At 39.7% G+C, this 20,991-nt stretch overlaps 1 protein-coding gene across 3 annotated transcripts in view; it reads left to right on the plus strand.

Annotated features, from left to right (window-relative positions):
- Positions 1-314: 314 nt before the first annotated feature.
- The window catches only part of COL12A1 (collagen type XII alpha 1 chain), a 114,797-nt gene continuing 94,120 nt past the window's right edge, over positions 315-20,991 (plus strand). The window contains exons 1-10 of one of the 3 annotated variants that reach the window (XM_045803810.2): positions 315-788; positions 3,870-3,977; positions 10,072-10,188; positions 12,035-12,178; positions 12,611-12,670; positions 15,097-15,360; positions 15,533-15,697; positions 16,367-16,540; positions 18,909-19,199; positions 19,399-20,001. In XM_045803810.2, coding sequence (XP_045659766.2) covers positions 3,905-3,977; positions 10,072-10,188; positions 12,035-12,178; positions 12,611-12,670; positions 15,097-15,360; positions 15,533-15,697; positions 16,367-16,540; positions 18,909-19,199; positions 19,399-20,001 — 1,891 coding nt within the window. In that variant the 5' untranslated portion in view covers positions 315-788; positions 3,870-3,904. The remainder of the gene's footprint in view (positions 789-3,869; positions 3,978-10,071; positions 10,189-12,034; positions 12,179-12,610; positions 12,671-15,096; positions 15,361-15,532; positions 15,698-16,366; positions 16,541-18,908; positions 19,200-19,398; positions 20,002-20,991) is intronic. The other 2 variants (XM_045803819.2, XM_045803826.2) reach the window with 2 other exon arrangements.

A 20,991-nucleotide genomic window follows, 5' to 3' on the forward strand; every position in this document is an offset into this window, starting at 1 on the left:
TGCACCCAGGACGGAGGGGGAGAAAAGTGTAGGTGGTGATGATGGGGGATGGGGCTAGGGTGGAGTGGGGTCGGTCACACATTCTTGCAGTTCTAAATATAAGAGAGTCGCTTCCCTCCCTCCTATTGTTCTTAATTTAGGAGAAATAAATTCATTAAAGAAGATCTCAAGGATAGGGAAACCCGAGCTCTCCAGCACGCCCCAAGGGGAGGAGTGCGCGGCTTCCCTTGGCAGTGAACCCGACTGCGGCTGTCCCCCTCTTCGCTTCCTCCTCCCCCTCCCTGCATCCCTCCCCCCTCGCCGGCGGGGCACTGCTACTACGGGGATCGCCACCTCACGCCGAAGGAATGCTGGAAGTATGCACACGTTCCCAAAAGTAGACCTCCTTCACCGCCGGAGGAGCATACATCACCCCGTGGCAGCCGTCCACCTTCTCAGGCGTTTCGTAACCGAGTAAACTGAGAGCTGGGAACAGCCCTCTATTAAGTAGCCCGCGGCGCGGAGCCTCTTCCCACTCGACGAAGGCGAGCCGTCGCAGACGCGTCCGCGCGCGGGCAGCTGCGGTCCCGGGCAGTCTCCGCGGGTTCTGCCGCGTCTGCCGCTCCGCCTGGGATCCTCACCCTCTTTGCCTCCTCGGTGGCCCTGCCGCTGCCCAGCTCCCGGCAGCAGCCAGGTGCTCCTCGAGCGCGGCGCCAATTGCCTGGGCGTGCGGGGGTCACACCGAGCCCCGGCTTCTAGACGCCGGGAAGCCGCTGTCGCCGCCGCTACCTCGGTCACCACCGCCTCAGGTTGGTCCGGCTTCTAGCCATTTTCCCTTACCCCATACCTCACAAAGATAACTAAGGAAACTTGCTTCTAGCCGGTTCCTTGCTCTGCCCTAAGCCCTTAAGGATCGCGGACGAGAGCCGTTTGGACTCGTAAGAGTGGAGCTGTGCCCGAGTCTGACGGGTATCCTGCGGTTCTGTGATTCATTTTATCTTTGAGGGAGTAGGAATTGTAGCTTTTAAAAAGAGCTGTGCAGGGCGGCTGTGTATGTAAAACACCCTGTTCAGTGCTTCTGTTTGTAGAGGAATTTCATCTATAGATGCTGTCGGTTTCAATGAAGGGTGCCCCAGGTTCTGTGGCCACCTCGTTATCTCTTGGCTGTAGCTTTCCCGGGGGTGCGGTGTTGCAGCCCCGGCGCTGAGGAGGTATTTTAGTGACGCATGGCGCGGAATTCTTTGGAGGGCCGGCTGAGTGCTCTGCAGCTCGTCGAAGCTGCGCGGATGTGTGTGGCATCTTGAGACAGATTCCTAGTCGAGTGTTCCGGCTCCTTCGCTTTGCAGAGCATCTGAGGTGGTGGGTTAATTCAGCTCTAGGAGACTGAGCCTTGGCAGACGTTCTCAACTTCTGGAGAAAGCCCCCCCCCCCCCTCCTGACCTCTTCCCTAGTGCATTGGTCGAGGCCCTACTCGGGGTCCGTGGAACCTTTGAAGTAGTTTCCATCCTAAATCCTACACAGTGTAAAGATCAGAGAGCTTGGGGGCGCCGGGTTCATTTATGGAGCGGAAACCCGAAGCCAGGGAGCAAAAAGTTACCCCAAATCGAGTGTCCTTAGGGAAAGTTGACCCATTCGGGGCGTTCCAGGACCCCTTTCCCCCCCTCCCACCTCAGCCTGGACTATGTGACCTAAAGTATGCTGGAGCACTGGGGAAGGATGGAGCAAGGAAGGAAAAGAGCGGTAAACTCGCCCTCGGCTAACTAATGTCAAGGTCGCAGTGGGTAAAAGAGGCGATAGGTGACTCGCAAGGAATCTGGAGGAACTCCGCGGGGTTGGGGGACGTGCAATTTTCTTTTTTGAAGCGCAATTTTCTTTTTTAACTGGACGCGGGAGTTAAAGAATTGGTCTTTTCCAGCGGGGTGGGGGAGGGGGCAAGTTGGTGGAAGGAGACCAATCCCTTAGGACCTCCCCCCCGCACCCTCTCCTCCGCAACTGACTCATTTTCATTCATGAGGGTGAAGTGAGGGAATCCTCGCTGACACGTAGGGGCGGCCGCTTTCCGACATTTATGTCTGAGAATGTTCAATGAAGCATTGAGCTAAGCATTCACATAAATGTTTTGACTAAAAGGAGAGAAAACTTTTTTTTTTTTCTTTTAAACATATGGACGGAATGACTGGCGGGCTGGTAGAACTGACTAGGTTCTGATACCCCGACGCAACAGGATTCATTCTTGCTTCTGAGTCAGGCAGCCAATAGGTGGCGCTCTAGACCCAGACAAAAGAGCTTCCACGGTACGGTTTTTATGAAGAGTTCAAGGTTTAAAAAAAAAAAAAAAGTCTGCACAGAGCTTTTTGATGGGTCGATTGTCAGCCTTTAACTTTTCGCGAGCACGACTGCCAACTGAGTTGGAAATTATTGTAGCAAAGTTAAGGCCAGCGGATGGGAACAATAGGCCAGTCTCACCTCCTGCTTTTCACTGATGGTAGAAGAAGGTTAGAAATGTCAAACAGCTGTTAATTAGGAAGAAAGAAATCGCTGGAGCCCTTGAATCTTCAGAGCAGCGCCAACATTTTAATCTTGGCTTCATAAAAAGGAGCTCTGGGCAATTTGGCACGCCTGCTCTTCAGACGTTTAAAATGCAATTTACACTCAGGCGAGGAAAGATGCCCTAATACATTTTGCCAATAATTTGGAAGGGCATGGTTGGAGCTTGTCAGTTTCTTTTCTCAAAGAGGGCTCGACCTTTGGCTCATTTTTGGATTCCCAAGCAGGACTTCATTTTTAAAGCGGCCTCGTATGTTGCCTTACAATAATTTATGTACTTCACAGTCAACTCTCTTCTTATGTTTTGCCCCTGGCAGCTTCCCAGTTCAGTTCATTGCTAGTAGCTTTTGTCTCTGGATTTGACCTCAGAATATTTTAGAAGATTCCCTTCTGCCAAGATAGATTAAGCACCTACTGTGTGCTGGGAGTCACAAAAGATGAATAAGACTCTTTGTCTTTAAGGAATTAATAACCTAGTTACAGAATCAGGAAAAATCAGAATAGAACATATTCTCCTGTGGAGCATATATACCTGTAATCTTCTGGAATCTGTAATCTTCTGGAATAAGTGAAGTGAAAATAAGTTAAATGAAAATATTGTTACTGAGAATTTTTATAAAAAATATCTTGGGAAAACAGACAAGAGTGTTTTTTGTCTCTTCTATGGCTTGTTTTTTTTGTTTTTTGTTTTTTTTTTTTAATGTATCTTAGAGTTGTTTTCCCCTCATCTTGGGTAAAGGATTTATCAGATGCGAAGACAAAGCAGCTAGCAGTAGGGTCAGGTTTCAGTTGGGCCTTACATATTTCTGTATAATCCATTTCAGATTTCAAAGAGCTGCATATTTGTAGGCAGAACAAAATGAAGAAAAAAAAAAAGAGAAAAGGAGTTTATTATACTTTCCAAATTACCCAGAGACCACTAAAGTACAGTTACCTAAAGAGTTCAGCAGCTAGGAAAAAGCTGCCGGCCAAGTAAAATCCCCAGCTGGAAGAGACATTTAGTTGAGTCAGGGATAAAATGACCTCTGAATTAGCCATCACCAAGGCAGGATGAAGTCATGTGGGGCCTGGTAAGGCCGTCACCCGGGGATGCTAAGCAGGACCCACCTCCAGGAAAACAGGACCCTCTTTAAACTTGAAATCCCTCCTAGTGCCATGATTAAACTGTGATAGATGAACTTGACTTCCAGGGCTCCACAATAGGCCCATTCTATGCTAGGCTGGGCCCTGCGGATATTAAGGCAGATCTGGTCGGGTCCTGGCCTGGGTTGAGCCTCCAGTTCTAACCTGGTTCCAGGCCTGCCCCGACCCGGTTTTGATACGGTCACTGCTTCCTCCCGCAGATCCCTTCATGTGGCTGTGAGCTCGGAGGCCGAGCATGCGGACCAGGCTTCCCCCAGCGCTTGCCGCCCTGGGCGCGGCCCTGCTCCTGTCTTCCATTGAGGCAGAAGGTAAAACGCTCTTCCTTCCCCCTCTCTCAGTGACAATGCAGAATTCTAGAAAGGAAAAAGCAAACGATCTTGCCACTGTTGCTTGCTCTGTTTTCCCTGTACTTCGTGTTTTCTCCGGATGTTTCTCTACTCTAAGAGAAACGCTCCCTTCTCCTGAGGTCTGTCCATTTTCCAGCACTCAGGTCCAGCTCTTTCGTATTCTGCTTAATCCATTCCGTACAGTGCTGTGTGGTCTCCTTGCGCTTGTCCCTGCGGTGTGCTGTCCACACTGCCACCTACACTGCTGCCTTCCGAGAGGACCAGCCGTCCGGGAGGGGGCGACAGCTGCACCCGGCTCTACGAACAGGACGCGTCCTGGTGCTTCCCGGGAGCCCCGGAACGCGGGCGCGCTCGCTCGCGTGGCTGTTCACCATCTGGCTCGGGGCTGCGACCTCGGGGACGGCATGAAATAAAGGACTCCAACAGTGCCGGCTCTGCGCCTCTGCGTGTTTTGTGGGGAGCTCAGTCGTTTAGGCGCACGGTGCAGGAGAATGAGGTGGCAGCCAAACCGCTTAGGGGGTGGGTGGCAAGCAGAGATCCGGACCCCGAATGTGTTCTCGTGGCCCGGGGTCACTGCTGTCCCTGTTTGGTTTGCGGGGCTCGGAGGAACGTGGCTCAGGCCCAGCCCCGCGCAGACTCACTGCGCCAAGGTTTCCAACCCAGGAAGCAAGTGGGCACCCCGCAAGCCAGGCTCTCCGTCCCTCCCACTTCCCTCTCGCATGAGACCCGAGTGGTGTCTGTCAGGGGCTGGGACATGCATGGGTGGCGTGATCCCCAGGTCTGCAAAAGGGCTCCGCCGTGTAGAAAATGAAGGACCTTTGCGAGATTTTCAACCTCACCTTATTCTTTTTGTTGTGTGCACTTGATGCCCTAATTTCTCAGTATTTATTTAAAAAGTTATTTCTGTGTATTAACCTAGTGAGCGCTTCTGTGTTCCCTCAAGTATCATTCGACAACTAGAGTTACTGTTCTGCAAGGTAAATCGGGTAATGCAGTAACAGACATCTTATTTTATTTTTCCCCCAATAAAAATGCCCCGGATAGAGTTAAGGGAGAAATGCGAGGGGCAGCTGTGGGAGTGCCGGGGTGGGTGGTACCTTTTTAGAGGTTGTGGGAAAGGAGAGCTGTTTCATGACAACACTGAGATTTTTAAAAACTTTCTATTGTGCTTGATTTTCCACTTCAGGACGGCAGGTACCAAAAAAACCAAAAAAACCCAAAAAAAACAAAATGAAGATTAGGAAAAACAGAGAGGCTCCACAATTTGTGGCCTGCTTAGAAAAGTGACAGAAACTTGTTGCTCTTCTTCTCTGACCACTCCTGTGCGAATGCCCAGGATTTCAGAGTGGCCTCTGTGAAGTAATAGTCAGACAAGGTTGCCTCTAATGTTCCTCTCTGTGTCGTTGTTGGGAAGGAATTTTATTTGAGGAGCTTCTGGAAGCCCTACTAAAGATATTTTTAGATAATTCACTGAAGTGGCCTATTTATTGCTCATTAACGAAATAGTTATTTGAAAATCAGAAAGATTTGAGAATTCCTAGGAAAAGAATCAGGTTGGAAATGATGTAAGTGGAAAAAAAAATCAATTCTCAATTGGATAATGGCTGGTTAGCAAAGTGCAGTTAAAAAGAACATTTTAACATTGTGTGTCAACTATACAGCAGTAGTAGAAAGAAGAGAACATTTTACTGTCTACATTACCGATTATTTCCGTATTTCTCACATTTTATCTTTTCAATCTGGCGCAGCTCTTACTTTTGCTTTCTTCAGCTGTGTCTTTTTTGTCTCCCACCTCCTTAGGGTTAGCATTTAATAATTATATTTTAATGGGATTTTTGTTTTTTGGCCTTATTCTCTAGTTTGCTACTGTCAAAAAGAAATATATTGTAAGCCACAAAAGCAAGCCACATGTGTAACTTGAAATTTTCTGGTTGCCGCATTAAAAAATGAAAAAGAAACAGGAAACATTACTCTTTATAGTATATTTAACCTAACCCACCATATCCATCGTGTTATCACTTCAACATGTAATCAATATAAACATTTTTACTGCGATATTTTACAATTTTGTAGTAAGTCTTTGAAATTCGGTATGTATTTTACACTTGCAGTGTGTTTCATTTTGAACTGGCCACATTTCAAGTGCTTGATAGCCCCATGTGGCTGGTGGTTCCCATATTGGACAGCACAGTTTGGGTGATCACTACCAACTAAGTAATCCCACGAGCTTGTGAAGGGCCAACAAAATTTGTGGCCACGGCCTTTCTGGGGACAGAAAGAAAATTTCTTGGAAACATTGGGGGGCATTTCAAAATTTCAACTGGCACCCCTGTGTCCTTATAGATCACCTAATTTTCTCATTTGCAAATGGGAAAATGAGGAAGAGAGGCTGAATAACTCAGTCAGCCAATGTGGTTATTCGAGGACAAGGTACAGATGCGGAGGTTTTCTCGTCCTGCTTTAGTACTAGTTTGCCTACACTGTGCTTCTTGCTTGAAAACTGGTCAACCATGAAAGAACACATTTTGTAATGTGTACAGAATAATCCATCACTTGTTTAAAATATCAACTTTTTATTTTTGGTATCTTATAAACACAAATGAAATGAATATATCATGGCAAAGATCATTAAACTTACATTAGCTTTGGATGGAAGGTATAAATTAATGTTGATAGCATAGAGTAAAGCCACTCTTTGCATACTTTTAAAGGTCTCTGATGGTGGAGTAGTATCCTTTCCAGTGTTATCACAAAGATCAGACTAAAAGGTCTTATTAGTTCATCAAGATGATATTTTGGTAGTATGTTTTGGTTTATCTTTAACATATTTTATATGTTACCAAAACTTACTAGACTATTCTCCTATCTGTCCATCTTTTCATCCACCCATTCATCTCTGCATGGTTGGTAAACTTCCTTTTGGTTGCCATAATGAAAAAATTGTTTTATAAAATACATATCAAGATAGATACTTAAGTTTAAAAAAAAAGTGTGTAAAGTTAATTTGTCAAATTCTATCTATACCTGAACTGGAAATATCTGAATACCACATATTTATTATTGAACAGGCATCAAATAATGTTTTTTATAGAGTAGAAAAATATGTAGGTATATAGGCACCAATGTACAAATATTGCTTTCTAAAGTTAGTCATTCACTCAACTATTTCTCTTTGAAAGAAAGAGAATGCTCTGGAGTCTGACTATAGGATCAAAGTTTTGCTGCTTATTAGCTGTGTTACTCTGAATTTCACTGACTCATTGTGAAACAGGGATAACAGGGCACCTTATGCTGGATTGTTATGAGAAGAAAAAGAGACAATATACAAAGTGACTCGTACTCTGCCTATTGTATAGTAGACACTCAGAAAATGCTAGCTATAATTATCATTCCTAAAAAGCCAATTTATGTAACAAAAATATCACCGGAATGTAGTTTTCCTAGCATAGCTTATTGATAAGGAAAAGCACTATTCCTAAATGGGAGATCAAAACTACTAGAGTTATGAGTACTTAAAATTTTAGTCTTTTCATTATCGGTATTCAGGTTTTTTGAGTATATATCTGATTGCTATATTATTTATTTATAATTTGAAATCTATTTCTCTTGGTTCAGATTCTCATTGTATGCAACTATGGCTCTCTGCAGTCATAATCCATTGTAGATAGCTCGTAATTGAAATATTCTGGCATCTGCATTGTCTCAGGGAACATAGACACTGCTTGTGACAATGCAATGGCAGTTGTGAATTATTTTTATGCAAAAGAAAAGATTTTCAAAATTAATACAAATATGTTTTGCGTTGGTTCAAGTTGACCTGGGTCCATACTCACACCTTCCTTGTTACCTTTTTTTTTTGAAACAAATAAGAAAAAATGTATAAATGGAGTGGCAAGCCTGAAAGGTTTCACATGTGATGAAAGTAGCAGGAAGAAAAGTGGAGTGGGCTCTCTGTTGTACACATGCTAGTTGGCCGTTCTTTCCTTCTTTTGATTCCCAAGTACCACATCTGAGTTTCTATGAACACCTTAAAATCCTCTGTTAAAGACTTTTCCCAACAGTCAATTTTTCAGTTTTTCTGGAATCCTGGTCATTTGGAAATCAACAAGGTGGGCCGCTGCTGCCCTTCAGCAGTTTTAACCTAATGTCTGCTGCTTCAGGTCAATTTCCTTGCAAGGTTGGTGGTACTGTTTTTCCATGTACTGATTTTATTTTTAAAAGCATGCTCAGGCCGGTTGTGTCTGCCTTTGCATTAAATTTGTCCTGAGCCATTGCTACTGGAACAATATTTTATAATGATATTCTTAATACCTCTTGTTCTATTAACATTTGTTGCATGCTTGTTATACTAAGTGATGACTCCAGTTAAACCTTGCAATATGATTACAGACAGCAGAATGTTGAATAATTAAGCTATGCATGTAGATTAATAGTCTAATCTCACTGCCTGTGTATGGATGGTAAGAAAATAACATTCATTCCACTGCTAGTATATCCAATGAAAATAAAAAGCCATCTCCTACAGTGGGAAGCAGCAGTTTATCAAAGCAAATGTTTGCTTAATTTGTTTTATTTCCATTAAAACGTGCTATTAATATTACATAAATCCCTAACCCCAGTTAAATTCTGTGACTCATGTCTCAAAGCTACTACTGTATTTCAATTGACCTCTATGAAAATCTAAAAGGAGATTGTAATCCCTCAAAAGAGATGCAAAGAATCTGACTCACAAGGAATACTTTTAGACTTAAATACTTTCAGAAGAGGATGGCTGAAAGTCATCTTACTTTGTTGACCTACTTCAAGAATAGTAATTTATAATGCATTGACCATGCACTGACAGTGAGTCAGTACAATGCTGCATGATGAGGCATGAACATTGCAGAGAGAATATCATTATAAAATATTTCTGAAACGTCTTTGTGTAATGACTATTGTACATGGAGGCTTTCGTTCATTGTGGGAAACTAAAAACAAGTCAACATTTCATTGACACATGCATGAAGCTGTATAGTTTTGTATGTAAACTATTTCTTTCTGTACTTTTCAATTATTCCTGTCATTGACTTCTCCAAGTTTTTATGCACAGTCATGTCTTCAGATCCCTGATTCTTCTTCACTGTTTTCTTTAAGTTCTGTAAATAAATGTCCATAAATATATGGTTTGATGTTGTCTTTTCATAATTAACCATCATTTTGTAAAGGACCATACTGGCATTTTAATCTAAAATGCCACTTCTAGTATGGAGTATACCTGCTGCAAAGGGAAATAACAGTGTTGGTTTACACCCTGCAAACATACAGCATATTGGTGTAAACAGGCCGAATATTAGTTTTATAAACATCTGTATATATACTTTTATTAACCTCCCTTATTACTATTTTTGAATATTTGTCCATGTGAATGTGAATATACATTTAAATGTATATTTCCTTGTGCAACATAACAGTGCTAAATTTCCCATGACTCCTCCCCTTCATTAAATTTCATCTCTGCACAGATTGAGATTTATCAAACAAAATTAATGAGACAATGATGCAGAGAATGAACCAAAAACAACTTTCATTCTTTTCCATATTATGGGAAAAAAGTACTATATCAATGTTCTAAATTAACTTCTATGGTCATAAGCAGGTTGTGATTTGGCATGCTTATTCAAAATGCTCTCAGCATGTATTGAGATCCCTTTAATTGTTATGTGAATTGTTTGCATATGTGGTTATTATCTGTGATTTCATTGTACTTGTATGTACTTGTATCCAAATATGTTTCTATTATGCTTGATTTTGCTGGCCATTCTTGGATGACCTAGCAACTCAAGAATCAAAAGTGTTTTGTGCTGTCTTCTGTAATATGTATACTCTCTGATGTTTTGTCATAGCTTGTCAGCTTTTAATTTTATTCTTATCCAACAAGATATCTTCTATATTTGTTGGAAACAAATTTATGCAAAGACAATTTTAGTAAGCTTTGCTGGACACAATTCTTTATTGATTAAATTGACCATTTTGTGACATTGGAAAATGTAATTGATATCAACTCTCTCTTTTGCAGTTGACCCACCTTCAGACTTGAATTTTAAAATAATAGATGAAAATACTGTTCATATGTCATGGGCAAGACCAGCTGATCCAATTGTGGGTTACAGAATAACAGTGGACCCTACAACAGGTAAGTTTTGAGATGTTGGGGTTTAAAACAAAGACATCATAGATGATAAAATCCAGTCTTCTCCCCTCCTCGCATTTCAATATGAGAAAGCTGAAATTGAGAAAACCTTAGGACTTTAGCCAATGTCACCAGGTATTTGGTGAACTCAGGTCTCCGGATTTCCAACCTAGTACTCACTATTGTATTTTTGTAATGTTGAGCTTTATTAAAATGGTTCACTGTGCTAAGCTGCTGTTATTAAAAGTGGACTTTTTTTTTTTGCTTGATCAGAATATTGCTCTAATCTTTGATTTTGTAAAAAAGAATTCTCACTTCCTGATAGTCTTCTTGAGTTTGTCTTTTTAATATTTAATGTGTCAAGTGATGAAGTGAGTTGTTATGCCTTACCCAGTGTCCTACACAGTTCAGTACTCAGGAAACATTATTCTGGAATAATGGTGAGCTGCTATGATGGAAGACAAGAATTTACTTTGGCTGGGGGGATTCCCACAGATCCTAGGCTGAGAGTCTTTGAAAAACAAAAAACACCTTGTTTTGGTTGTTTTCAGGAGTTATTTTACAGTGTTTATGATGTTGCCCAAGTGTGGAGAACTAATCCCTGTTGATTAACTTTTAGTTTTAACATGGAACGGGAAAATAACCATTTCCACTAGCACTGGCCAGGTGGTAGGAAGAAGTCTTATCTGGCCGATAGTAGAGAAGGATGATGTCAACATAATTTATCACTACAGCTGTGTTTAAATATTTATGGCCTCTAAAAATACTAGTGATTTAAAATGCTAATTTCTCAAGGAATTAGGAAAAAAATTTTTTTAGTAGGATCTGGGAACTTAAGGGGTCAAGAATTTACTTTTTCTTCTTTGAATCTTTTCTCCCCAAATGCACTTTCAGTTAATGCATTCATTTATTCCAAAGCAAAAATCTGTTGAAAAACAGTTCTATCAGTTTCCATGTGTTAGAAATTACTGACTCCTATACTCACCAAACTGGCACTGAGACCCCCCAACCCAGTAGAACCCTGGTGTCTTGTCCGGCGAGGGCCCTGGTTGGTTCTGCATGCTCCACACTTAAACCAGGAGTGTTTCTCAGGGTTCTATTATACTACCCATTACTTTTCTTGATTATTTCTGTTTTGATGAAAATTTAATATAATTAAAAATCCTAGCAGGCACTTAGTCCCTAGGAACTAATGCTTCCCGATTGAATTAAGAAGGAATATAATCTGGAAGGGAGTACATAATTGTCAATATATAAGTATAAACCCGGTACACTGTATTTTGAAATGTTTGCTATCTAGTTAAGTCAATTCAGGAGACTATGGTTATCCATTAATGTATGCAACCATTTGAGGATGGAGAATGCATTGCTTCCACACAGACTGCTTTCTACTGCAGCTTGATTTTAACCTATAGTGTTTGCTGTTCTTGAGCTGATTTTCATCCCCTATTTGCCTTTCTTCACTCTCCTCCAGCACATAATTTAAAATTAAATGATTTTCTGTTTTCTGTCTCATTTATGAAATAATTTTATTACTACCATTCACCTTCGGAAACAATGGGAGATTTTGGTTTGATATTCTGGGGTATCTTTATTCCAGAGGAATCCTTGAGTCCTCAAACAGATATTGAATATGATTATCATAAGTAAAGCCTATGCCAGTCCATTTGTAGAATTTCAAAGTTTTGGTTTCAGAAGATAGAAGAAGATAGTGTTTGGATGTTCTGAAAAAATGTATATATATTTAATTTCTTAGATTTTGAGTATATCTGGAAATTACATTATATTGTGTCATGTTATATGTGAAAGATATTTTATTGCATTCATATTTTCCTTTCTATATTTCCAGATGGGCCCACTAAAGAATTTACCCTTGCAGCTAGTACCACTGAAACTTTATTATCAGACCTTATACCTGAAATAGAGTATGTGGTGACAATCACTTCATATGATGAAGTAGAAGAAAGTGTACCAGTTATAGGACAATTAACAAGTAAGGACACATATAAAGTACCTTTATGCTTTTTATTTTGCAGAAGATTTCTCCAACTCTCAGATTTAATCTGTTATGCAGTTACTTTATATCACTATTAACTATTCTTCTATGATATTAGTCATTTGTGGATGTTAATAATTCATTCTCGATTTATAATCCTGGTCTTGGGAAGCAGCAGGAATGTTATGAGTGAAAACTATTAAAACATTAAACTTTGCCAGGCAACAATGTCCGTGTCTCTTGAAATATATCTAAAATCTCACTAAAAATAATTTGTGTGCAAGGCATTGCTTATTTGGCAGTATTCTCTGAGCATCTGGGCATGTATCATACATTTGAAAGACAGTGGTAGAAAACAATATACTTATATTTTTTTAAGGAAGTATTTGTAGGGGTTCATTTCTTTGTAATAATCCGGTTTTGACTCAGTTCAAACAGGTGGTCCCACAAAGCCAGGTGAGAAGAAACCTGGAAAACCAGAGATACAAAGTAAGTATTTCCCTTAATATTTTTGTTTGGATTTATAGAAGTCCCAAATGTAATATAAAGGAGATGTTCCAACTATACGCATACTTTGATTTTATTCCCGTATTAATTTCTATTGGTGTTATCTAGAAGAAATCAGACAATATAATAGTAATATATGACTCAATAGTTATACTACCTACCTTCTGAATTTCTAGTCAATTTTTCATTCTATTTACTAAATTTATTCATTTTACTGGGAGTAAACTGTGAATTGGTGTGTATCCACATTTTTTTTTTTTTGCAGGATTTTGGCAGTAGGTGAGAAACAAAGCTCACCACTAGATTTAACTTATTTCTCAAAGACAAACCAATAGTGATAGGAATATATGAGAAATATAAAGCTAGAACACCAGAGAGATGCCCTCTTTGTGTTTGAAGAATTTCTTGCCATGAGAATATATTTCCAAACCTCTGGATATGTTATGCTCACCTCTAGGGTATTTCCATGCCTTTCACTGATGGCAGTGTCACCATTTCCAGTGTCTGTGTAAGACATCTCTGGTAACATGTGGGTCTTAACATATCTAAAGCATAATCACATTTTCCAGAGATTATGTTGGGGAGCTGGTGTCTGGGACTCAGGGGGTAAGAGATGGGAGTAGAGTCTTAAGCAGTTTGAAACAACTTCCCTGGTCATTCTGATACATTCTTGTACCACCTCTATTATTATTTCACCCCCACGAAGAATCATGGAGGCAAATTAGAAAAGAAAAAGGCACGAAAAACACTGTTTACAGTGTTTATAATATACAAGTGGGAGCCCAACCCCAAACAAAATAAGATACACAGTGATCCTTGGTACACTTATAACCAAACAAAAGGAATTTTATTCAGTCTAGGTTTGGCAATTTCTAGCCTCCTTTGTCTTCTATTGCTTTGCCTGACTTACTGGGATGGACCCTTATAGGGGTCTCTTGGACTTCTAATTTGCCACCTTATAAAGGTTGGATTTATGACCCACGAGGACAATAAAAGGATTTGAATACAAAGGCCCCTTTATCTAGAATTTTTCCCTACAAATGCCTGTTTGTCATTCTTTCTGGTGTCTAATAATCTGAAATGAACTTTGTAGCATGCAGTTATAATGCTAATATTTTCCCTGAACCATCAATATTTATGGTTCAAAGCATTATACCAAGTATTGACTATTCAATAGACTTAAATGGACCCATTAAATGGTGTGCAAAAATTATTTCGGCATGCAGTTTGTATTTAACTTGCAAAAGTTTCTAGGACCCTTTCCTTCTCTTCCTAGCCAAGTATTTCTTTTATTATCCACCATCTGACTCCAAGGACAAACCATCTTCAGAAAATTCACTTAGTGTTGCCTTTCGAATACAGATTTTCATGAAAATCAGCCTGTTTTCCTTCTGACTGCAGAGAAAAGGAAAGATGTGGTGCTCATTTATAAAAGCCAATCATTGCATTTCAGTAACTTAAAGATATAATGTGCCTTTTTTTACTTTTGAATTGAAGTGTTTTTCTACTCTTTGTTTTGTAAAAGTAGGTTTTAGATGTCAAATTTGAATACACCAATAATTAGGACAATAGATATTTTGGCTGTCTTGCATCATATTTATGCTTCTTTTTTACATCTTTTTTTTTAAAGATTTTATTTATTTATTTATTTGAGAGAGAGAGTAAGAGAGCATGAAATGGGGGGGGGGCAATTGGGGAGGGGCAGAGAGAGAGGGAGAAGCAGCAGACTCCCTGCTCAACAGGGAGCCCGGCCCAGAGCTCCATCCTGGGACTCTGGGATCATGACCTGAGCCAAAGGCAGACACTTAACTGACTGAGCCACCCAGGTGCCCCTATGCTTCTTTTTACTTCTCTTAGACTCTATTAACCCTCTAGACTAACTCACTGTAAACTTTAGACAATTACATTTTAAAATGCAGGAGAATTTTAAAAGACTTTCTCTTTTCTTCCACTTAACTACATCTGCTTGAATAGGACAGCAATTATTTTGTATTTACTGCTAAATACCAAGGAATGAAGACACTGTTCATTTTGTATGTCTCCCAGATGTTTTGTGTAGTTTGTACTCAGAGAAAAGAGGAAAAGGATGTCGTTTATATAAATAGGTTGATAGCATGAAAACTGCGGTCACATGCTCTTGGAGAGTAGGTCATGTATCTATTTATCTCTTCTTACACAATGTCATATATAGCAATTTAGAACCATATAGTTCCATAAATGCATCTTAGTGAAGGCACTGAAAATGCTTCTGTGTTTATTAATAAAATGTTATATTCTTTTGTGCATGTCAGTTGTGGGTGGAGAACAATGTGAATATGTTCTAATGAACAAAATGATTTAAGTTTTTCAGTGTTCGTTTGTATTCGTTAAGGATGGATAGATCATTTAAAAATATAAATGTATTTCAGAATGCTCTGTCAGTGCCTGGACTGATCTAGTGTTCCTCGTGGATGGCTCATGGAGTGTGGGAAGAAATAATTTTAAGTACATTTTAGACTTTATTGGTGCTCTTGTGTCTGCTTTTGACATTGGAGAAGAGAAGACAAGGGTTGGAGTTGTTCAGTACAGCTCTGATACCAGGACGGAATTTAACTTAAATCAGTACTACCAAAGGGATGAGCTTCTTGCTGCAATTAAAAAAATTCCTTACAAAGGTGGCAACACAATGACAGGTATGTTTTACAAGTTTTGTTATTGTTGAAAATAAATGAAATACCTGTTTGAGGAGGAAATTAAACATTGCACAATTTTCACGTTAAATAATTTTGAAATTAATCACATGGTTTTTGATTTGGTAAAATTGTGTGGTAAGGAGTGAATGAACATGTTCCTTTTTCACTTCAGGGGATGCCATTGATTACTTAATTAAAAATACTTTCACGGAATCTGCTGGAGCGAGAGTTGGCTTTCCTAAGGTGGCAATTATTATTACGGATGGCAAGTCCCAGGATGAAGTGGAAATTCCAGCAAGAGAGCTTCGAAATATAGGGGTTGAAGTTTTCTCCTTGGGTAGGTCACGTTTGGCTGAGTATTTTCACTTTAGACCTACCTCGATACTTAATGCTTACCAAGAGGAAAGGTAGGATCCTTTAGGAAGGATGCTATTAGAAGTGTTTAGTGCATTTTATAGTGTACTGTAAAACCATGTCATCTTTGAGTAAAAATTCTGCTTATGTATTTTTCTTATATGACTCCCTTAGCCTATGCGTTGTGAGGTGGTATTCATATTTTTGCCAGCCCTCTACTTTTCAAAGAATGCTGGCCCAATGATTCTAATAAAGATCCTCCTTGTATTATCATTAAGTGCTTTTTTTAATGTGTTTCCTATATTATGTAATACTTGAAGAATTTGGAGGGTTCCAGCTCATTCAGGACTCTGGAAGAAAAAAGTATTATCTTTACAGATGGCAGGGACAAATGATGGCATGGTTGGGATGAGAGCCCGCTCTGTTTTATTAACCATTCATTTTCCTTTTTGGCTGGTCACTTTCTGTGAAATTATAAAATGCCTTTGTCATTTGAACAGTTGCACATTCGTTATGAAGCAAAGCAATTCTGGTTTATGACCAAAGAAGGATTTACAAATGTCTTTATTTTTGAAGGACTGAGAAAGCAAAGAACTTCCCTAATCCAGCACACTTTTCTTTTCAATATATCCTTGTCCTTTTGTTTTTGAAGGCATTAAAGCTGCAGATGCAAAAGAACTCAAACAAATCGCCTCCACACCTTCATTAAACCACGTTTTCAACGTGGCCAATTTTGATGCAATTGTGGATATTCAGAATGAGATCATCTCCCAGGTGTGCTCCGGTGTTGATGAACAACTTGGTGAATTGGTTAGTGGAGAAGAAGGTGAGTGAATTGTTCAGGGATCCCCTGTGCTAACCTTTTCCATTATTTGATAGCACTTATAGCTTTATGGTATTCTAAAAGTAGGCACGCTTACTCAAACACATCTTCCAGTGATTTTCCAATTGTATACTCCATTATATGGTTTTTCAGTAACTTGGCTTGTTGATATCATTTGCATTGTTCCCCCTCCCCCAGTGGAACATGAAGTAAAATATTCATATCATTATAAAGTTTTTCAAAATCTTTTTTGGACAAGTTTGACTTGATCTTTTTCTCTGAGACCATTTTGCGCATGTCGAGTGTCCATAATTGTTCTCTCCAGGTACTTGCTTTAATGATCTTAACCTCCGATGTAAGCGTGGACAGGCTGGGAAGACATGTATTTTAGCATTCGGCAACATCAACTAATGAGAACACAGTTTCTTTTTCTTTTTTTTTTTTTTTTAAAGATTTTATTTATTTATTCGACAGAGATAGAGACAGCCAGCGAGAGAGGGAACACAAGCAGGGGGAGTGGGAGAGGAAGAAGCAGGCTCATAGCGGAGGAGCCTGATGTGGGGCTCGATCCCAGAACTCCGGGATCACGCCCTGAGCCGAAGGCAGACGCTTAACCGCTGTGCCACCCAGGCGCCCCGAGAACACAGTTTCTATTAAATGGTGAAACAAAAGGGTTTTCTGTCATCGTTCTCTGCATGTTTTCAAAACTTTTAAGAATATTTGAAAGATCAGTTTGATCCTTCCACATCTGGAAAATCTTCCCATTTTTATCAGTTATTGCTTCTAAATACATGGGAGAAAGAAAAGACATTTCAGAAGACATTTCATCAACATCCTTTGGACATTCAAAAGTCACAATTTCCATGATTGTTCTCCTCTTAGCCTGAGAATTGACAAGTGATTAAAGATAAGTTCTAAATAGCTACGTCTTCAGTCATATAAACTCTTTAATCTCCAAACCCCAAGTATTTTGGCAACGTTCGCTGGCTCTGATTCTGTTTCAGAACCCCTTCTCATTACCTCATGGGCTCCAAGCCTTTTACTTTGTTTTACTGCCTAATGTCTGATTCTTTTGCTCTGTGTGATTACAAAATTGACCCCTTCACCTCACTTTCCCCTGATTAACCTCTCTTTACTTAGTCTTTTAAGCATTCTAATGTTGACCTGTCTCTCTGGGGTGCATGTGTGAGGATAGACCAAATGTCCATCCTGCCACTGTTTGAACTCGGCTTGTATGAGGCGTGGGGCTGCATTACAGGTGTTCACCCCATTCCTTGGGGCCTCTCTTTCTTCCTGGCATAGCCTGTGACTTGTTTTCCCTGTACTGTCTCTGAATTACTCAAAAGTTTTAGCCAGACATCCAGTTGGCACATCTGTTGCTTCCCCCCAGCCCCCACTACTCGTCACTTTTTAGATATCATTTTTATGCACTCCATATAACTGACTGCCTTTTTAAGAAGGCTGTGAGCAAACTTGTGCCTGTTTGATTATCCACTTCTTGCAGGATGAGATTAAAAAAAAATGGAACTATATTCTGGGAAGTTGATTCCACCAACAAATATAAAAGTGTGAAAACTTGATCTGAAGTATCTTAAAAAACTTTGTTATCTGTTAAGTACATGACTATGTTCTATGTTGCGTAAGGATAGAAATGTTTTAGATGATATTACCTTGTTACTATACATGTTATAAAACACCGAGTCACTCTTCGTGGTATTATGAACATAGATGAGCGTTTTTTCTTGGCTTGAAATAAATGAGAATAAAATTGTCTAAAATTATAAGAACTGTCACTTAAGAGCTGCTGAATCCTTTATCTTTCTTTACGTACTATAAAGTGTCTTTTAAAGATTATATTTTAGTTTTTATAATATCAATACAAGAGAAAAAGAATTGAGTAAGTCATTGATTTAACAAGCATTTATCAAGTGCCTAAAGACAACAAGTAAAATACCAAAACCAGAATAAAAATCTTGGTCCCAGAGAATTAAGCATCAAATGTCTTATTATTAATTTCTTCCAATGACTTTCTTTTCTCCTAATTTTCTCAGTTCCCTGACTAAAAATCTGGCACTGAGTCTCTTTTGGTTTTGGATGGGTACAGGTGAAAGCGGAGAGTTGGGATTAGACAGCTTTTCTTGACTAATGCATGATTAATTTGGATAAGGAGAATTGACCAAACCTAAGGGTTGCATCTCATTGTTTTTTTTTTTTTTTCAAGTTTATTTATTTATTTAAATAATCTCTACACCCAACATGGGGCTTGAACTCATGACCCCAGGATCAAGAGTCATATGCTCCTCCAACTGAGCCAGCCAGGCACCCCCACATCTCACTGTTTTTAATCACTGTTCTGCTTGTTACTTTGTAGTTATTGAACCTCCTTCAAATCTGGTTGCCACGGAAGTCTCATCAAAATACATTAAGCTAAGTTGGAGTCCATCTCCTAGCCCAGTGACTGGCTATAAAGTCCTTCTTACACCAATGACTGTTGGAAGCCGACAGCACGCTCTCAGTGTGGGACCGCAGACCACCATGCTCAGTGTTCGTGACCTTTCAGCAGACACAGAATACCAGATCAGTGTTTCTGCCATGAAGGGACTGACATCCAGTGAACCCATTTCAATAATGGAGAAGACTCAGCCAATGAAAGTTCAAGTGGGTAAGTGAATAGGTCTATCATTGGGTTTGGTATATGTGATAGTCCATTTGACAGTATGTCTTACTGGTTCAGGTTTAGTTTTAAAATATTTGCAACAATTTTCTTTAAAATAAGTGTGCTTATTAAGAAAACCAGATATCTATATTTAACGATTAATTTATACTTGTTGAACTCTAATGGGCTTTTTTTCTTTTTACAGAATGCTCACGTGGTGTGGATATAAAGGCCGATATCGTATTTCTGGTTGATGGTTCCTATAGCATTGGGATTGCAAACTTTGTTAAAGTTAGAGCCTTTCTGGAAGTTCTCGTAAAAAGTTTTGAGATTTCACCAAATAGGGTACAGATAAGTCTTGTCCAGTACAGCCGGGATCCTCATACTGAGTTCACTTTGAAAAAATTCACCAAAGTTGAAGATATAATTGAAGCAATAAACACCTTCCCCTACAGAGGAGGATCTACAAACACTGGGAAAGCGATGACTTATGTCAGAGAGAAAATATTTGTGCCTAGCAAGGGTTCAAGAGGCAACGTACCAAAGGTCATGATTCTTATCACTGATGGGAAATCTTCAGACGCTTTCAGAGATCCTGCTATAAAACTAAGGAATTCGGATGTGGAAATCTTTGCAGTTGGTGTGAAGGATGCTGTTCGCTCGGAATTAGAAGCTATTGCCTCGCCTCCTGCTGAGACCCACGTGTTCACAGTGGAAGATTTTGATGCTTTTCAGAGAATATCTTTTGAACTCACACAGTCTATCTGCCTTAGAATTGAACAAGAATTGGCAGCTATAAAGAAAAAAGGTTAGCAGACGTCAAGTCAAAATTGCCTCTTCATGAACAAAGCATTTTTGGTTCTAAAATTGTAGATAATATGCTTCTCCGATTCTTTTTACATCCAGGAAAAAGTAACTTTCCTGTCTGATAGAAATATATTGAGCTTAGTTTATTTAGCTCTGAGATACGACTTTTTCCTGGGTACGGATCATATATTTTGGTGAAAAAGCTATTTACCCTGAATCATGAGATGTTTTTGCTCCTAGATCCTTAAGAAGGGGCACCAACTTTATCACACCTATTTGTCATATTGAATTCAACAACCTCTAGTTGAGTGTCTACTAGGTGATGAGAACATAATCCTAGACCTTTGAATTCTTCTTATGTGTTCCCTGCCCTGGACCAATTTTGGGCATCGTTCCTCCAAGCTGTAATTCCTTATCCTCGTTTTTTCATTTGTTCAAATTATATTTGTCAACATTCAGTTAAAAGTCCCATCTCTTTCATCAAGCCCTCCTTAACTGTTAAGTGCTTAACACTTAAGTGCTGTAACACTTACTGTCACTTCCAGTCATCTGGGGTTCTTAGGTACCACTCTGTTTTGTTAATAATGTCACACTCTCCTGTCTTTCCAACTTGATTGTATGTTCCTTGAGAACAGTAGTGTGCCTTAAACATTGGCTCTTCCTATGATTTAGTTTAATGAATATTCTTTTGTTAGGAAGAGTTCCTTAATCATTACTTTGAAATATCTGTCTACCACCAAAAGTTAATATCTGATTGCCAAGAATTAATGGAAAAATATAGCTGGTTCATTTTAGGTCTGTTACTGTTTCAATATTCCAGTTGTGGGCAGGACCATTCCATTACTGCTGTTGGTTTAGAAACCCAATTCAAATTAAATTTTAGTTAATCATTTAAACAGTGTAGCTTAGTATTGCGAACGGTCAAGATAAATGATCAAGGCCTCCCGGTAGGGCTGTAAATGAGAGGCCTTCTCTCAGTGGTCATGTGTGG

The sequence above is a fragment of the Ursus americanus genome, chromosome 29 (assembly GCF_024610735.1).
Source record: "Ursus americanus isolate L20-20 chromosome 29, mUrsAme1.1.p, whole genome shotgun sequence".
NCBI classification, from domain to species: Eukaryota; Metazoa; Chordata; class Mammalia; order Carnivora; family Ursidae; genus Ursus; species Ursus americanus.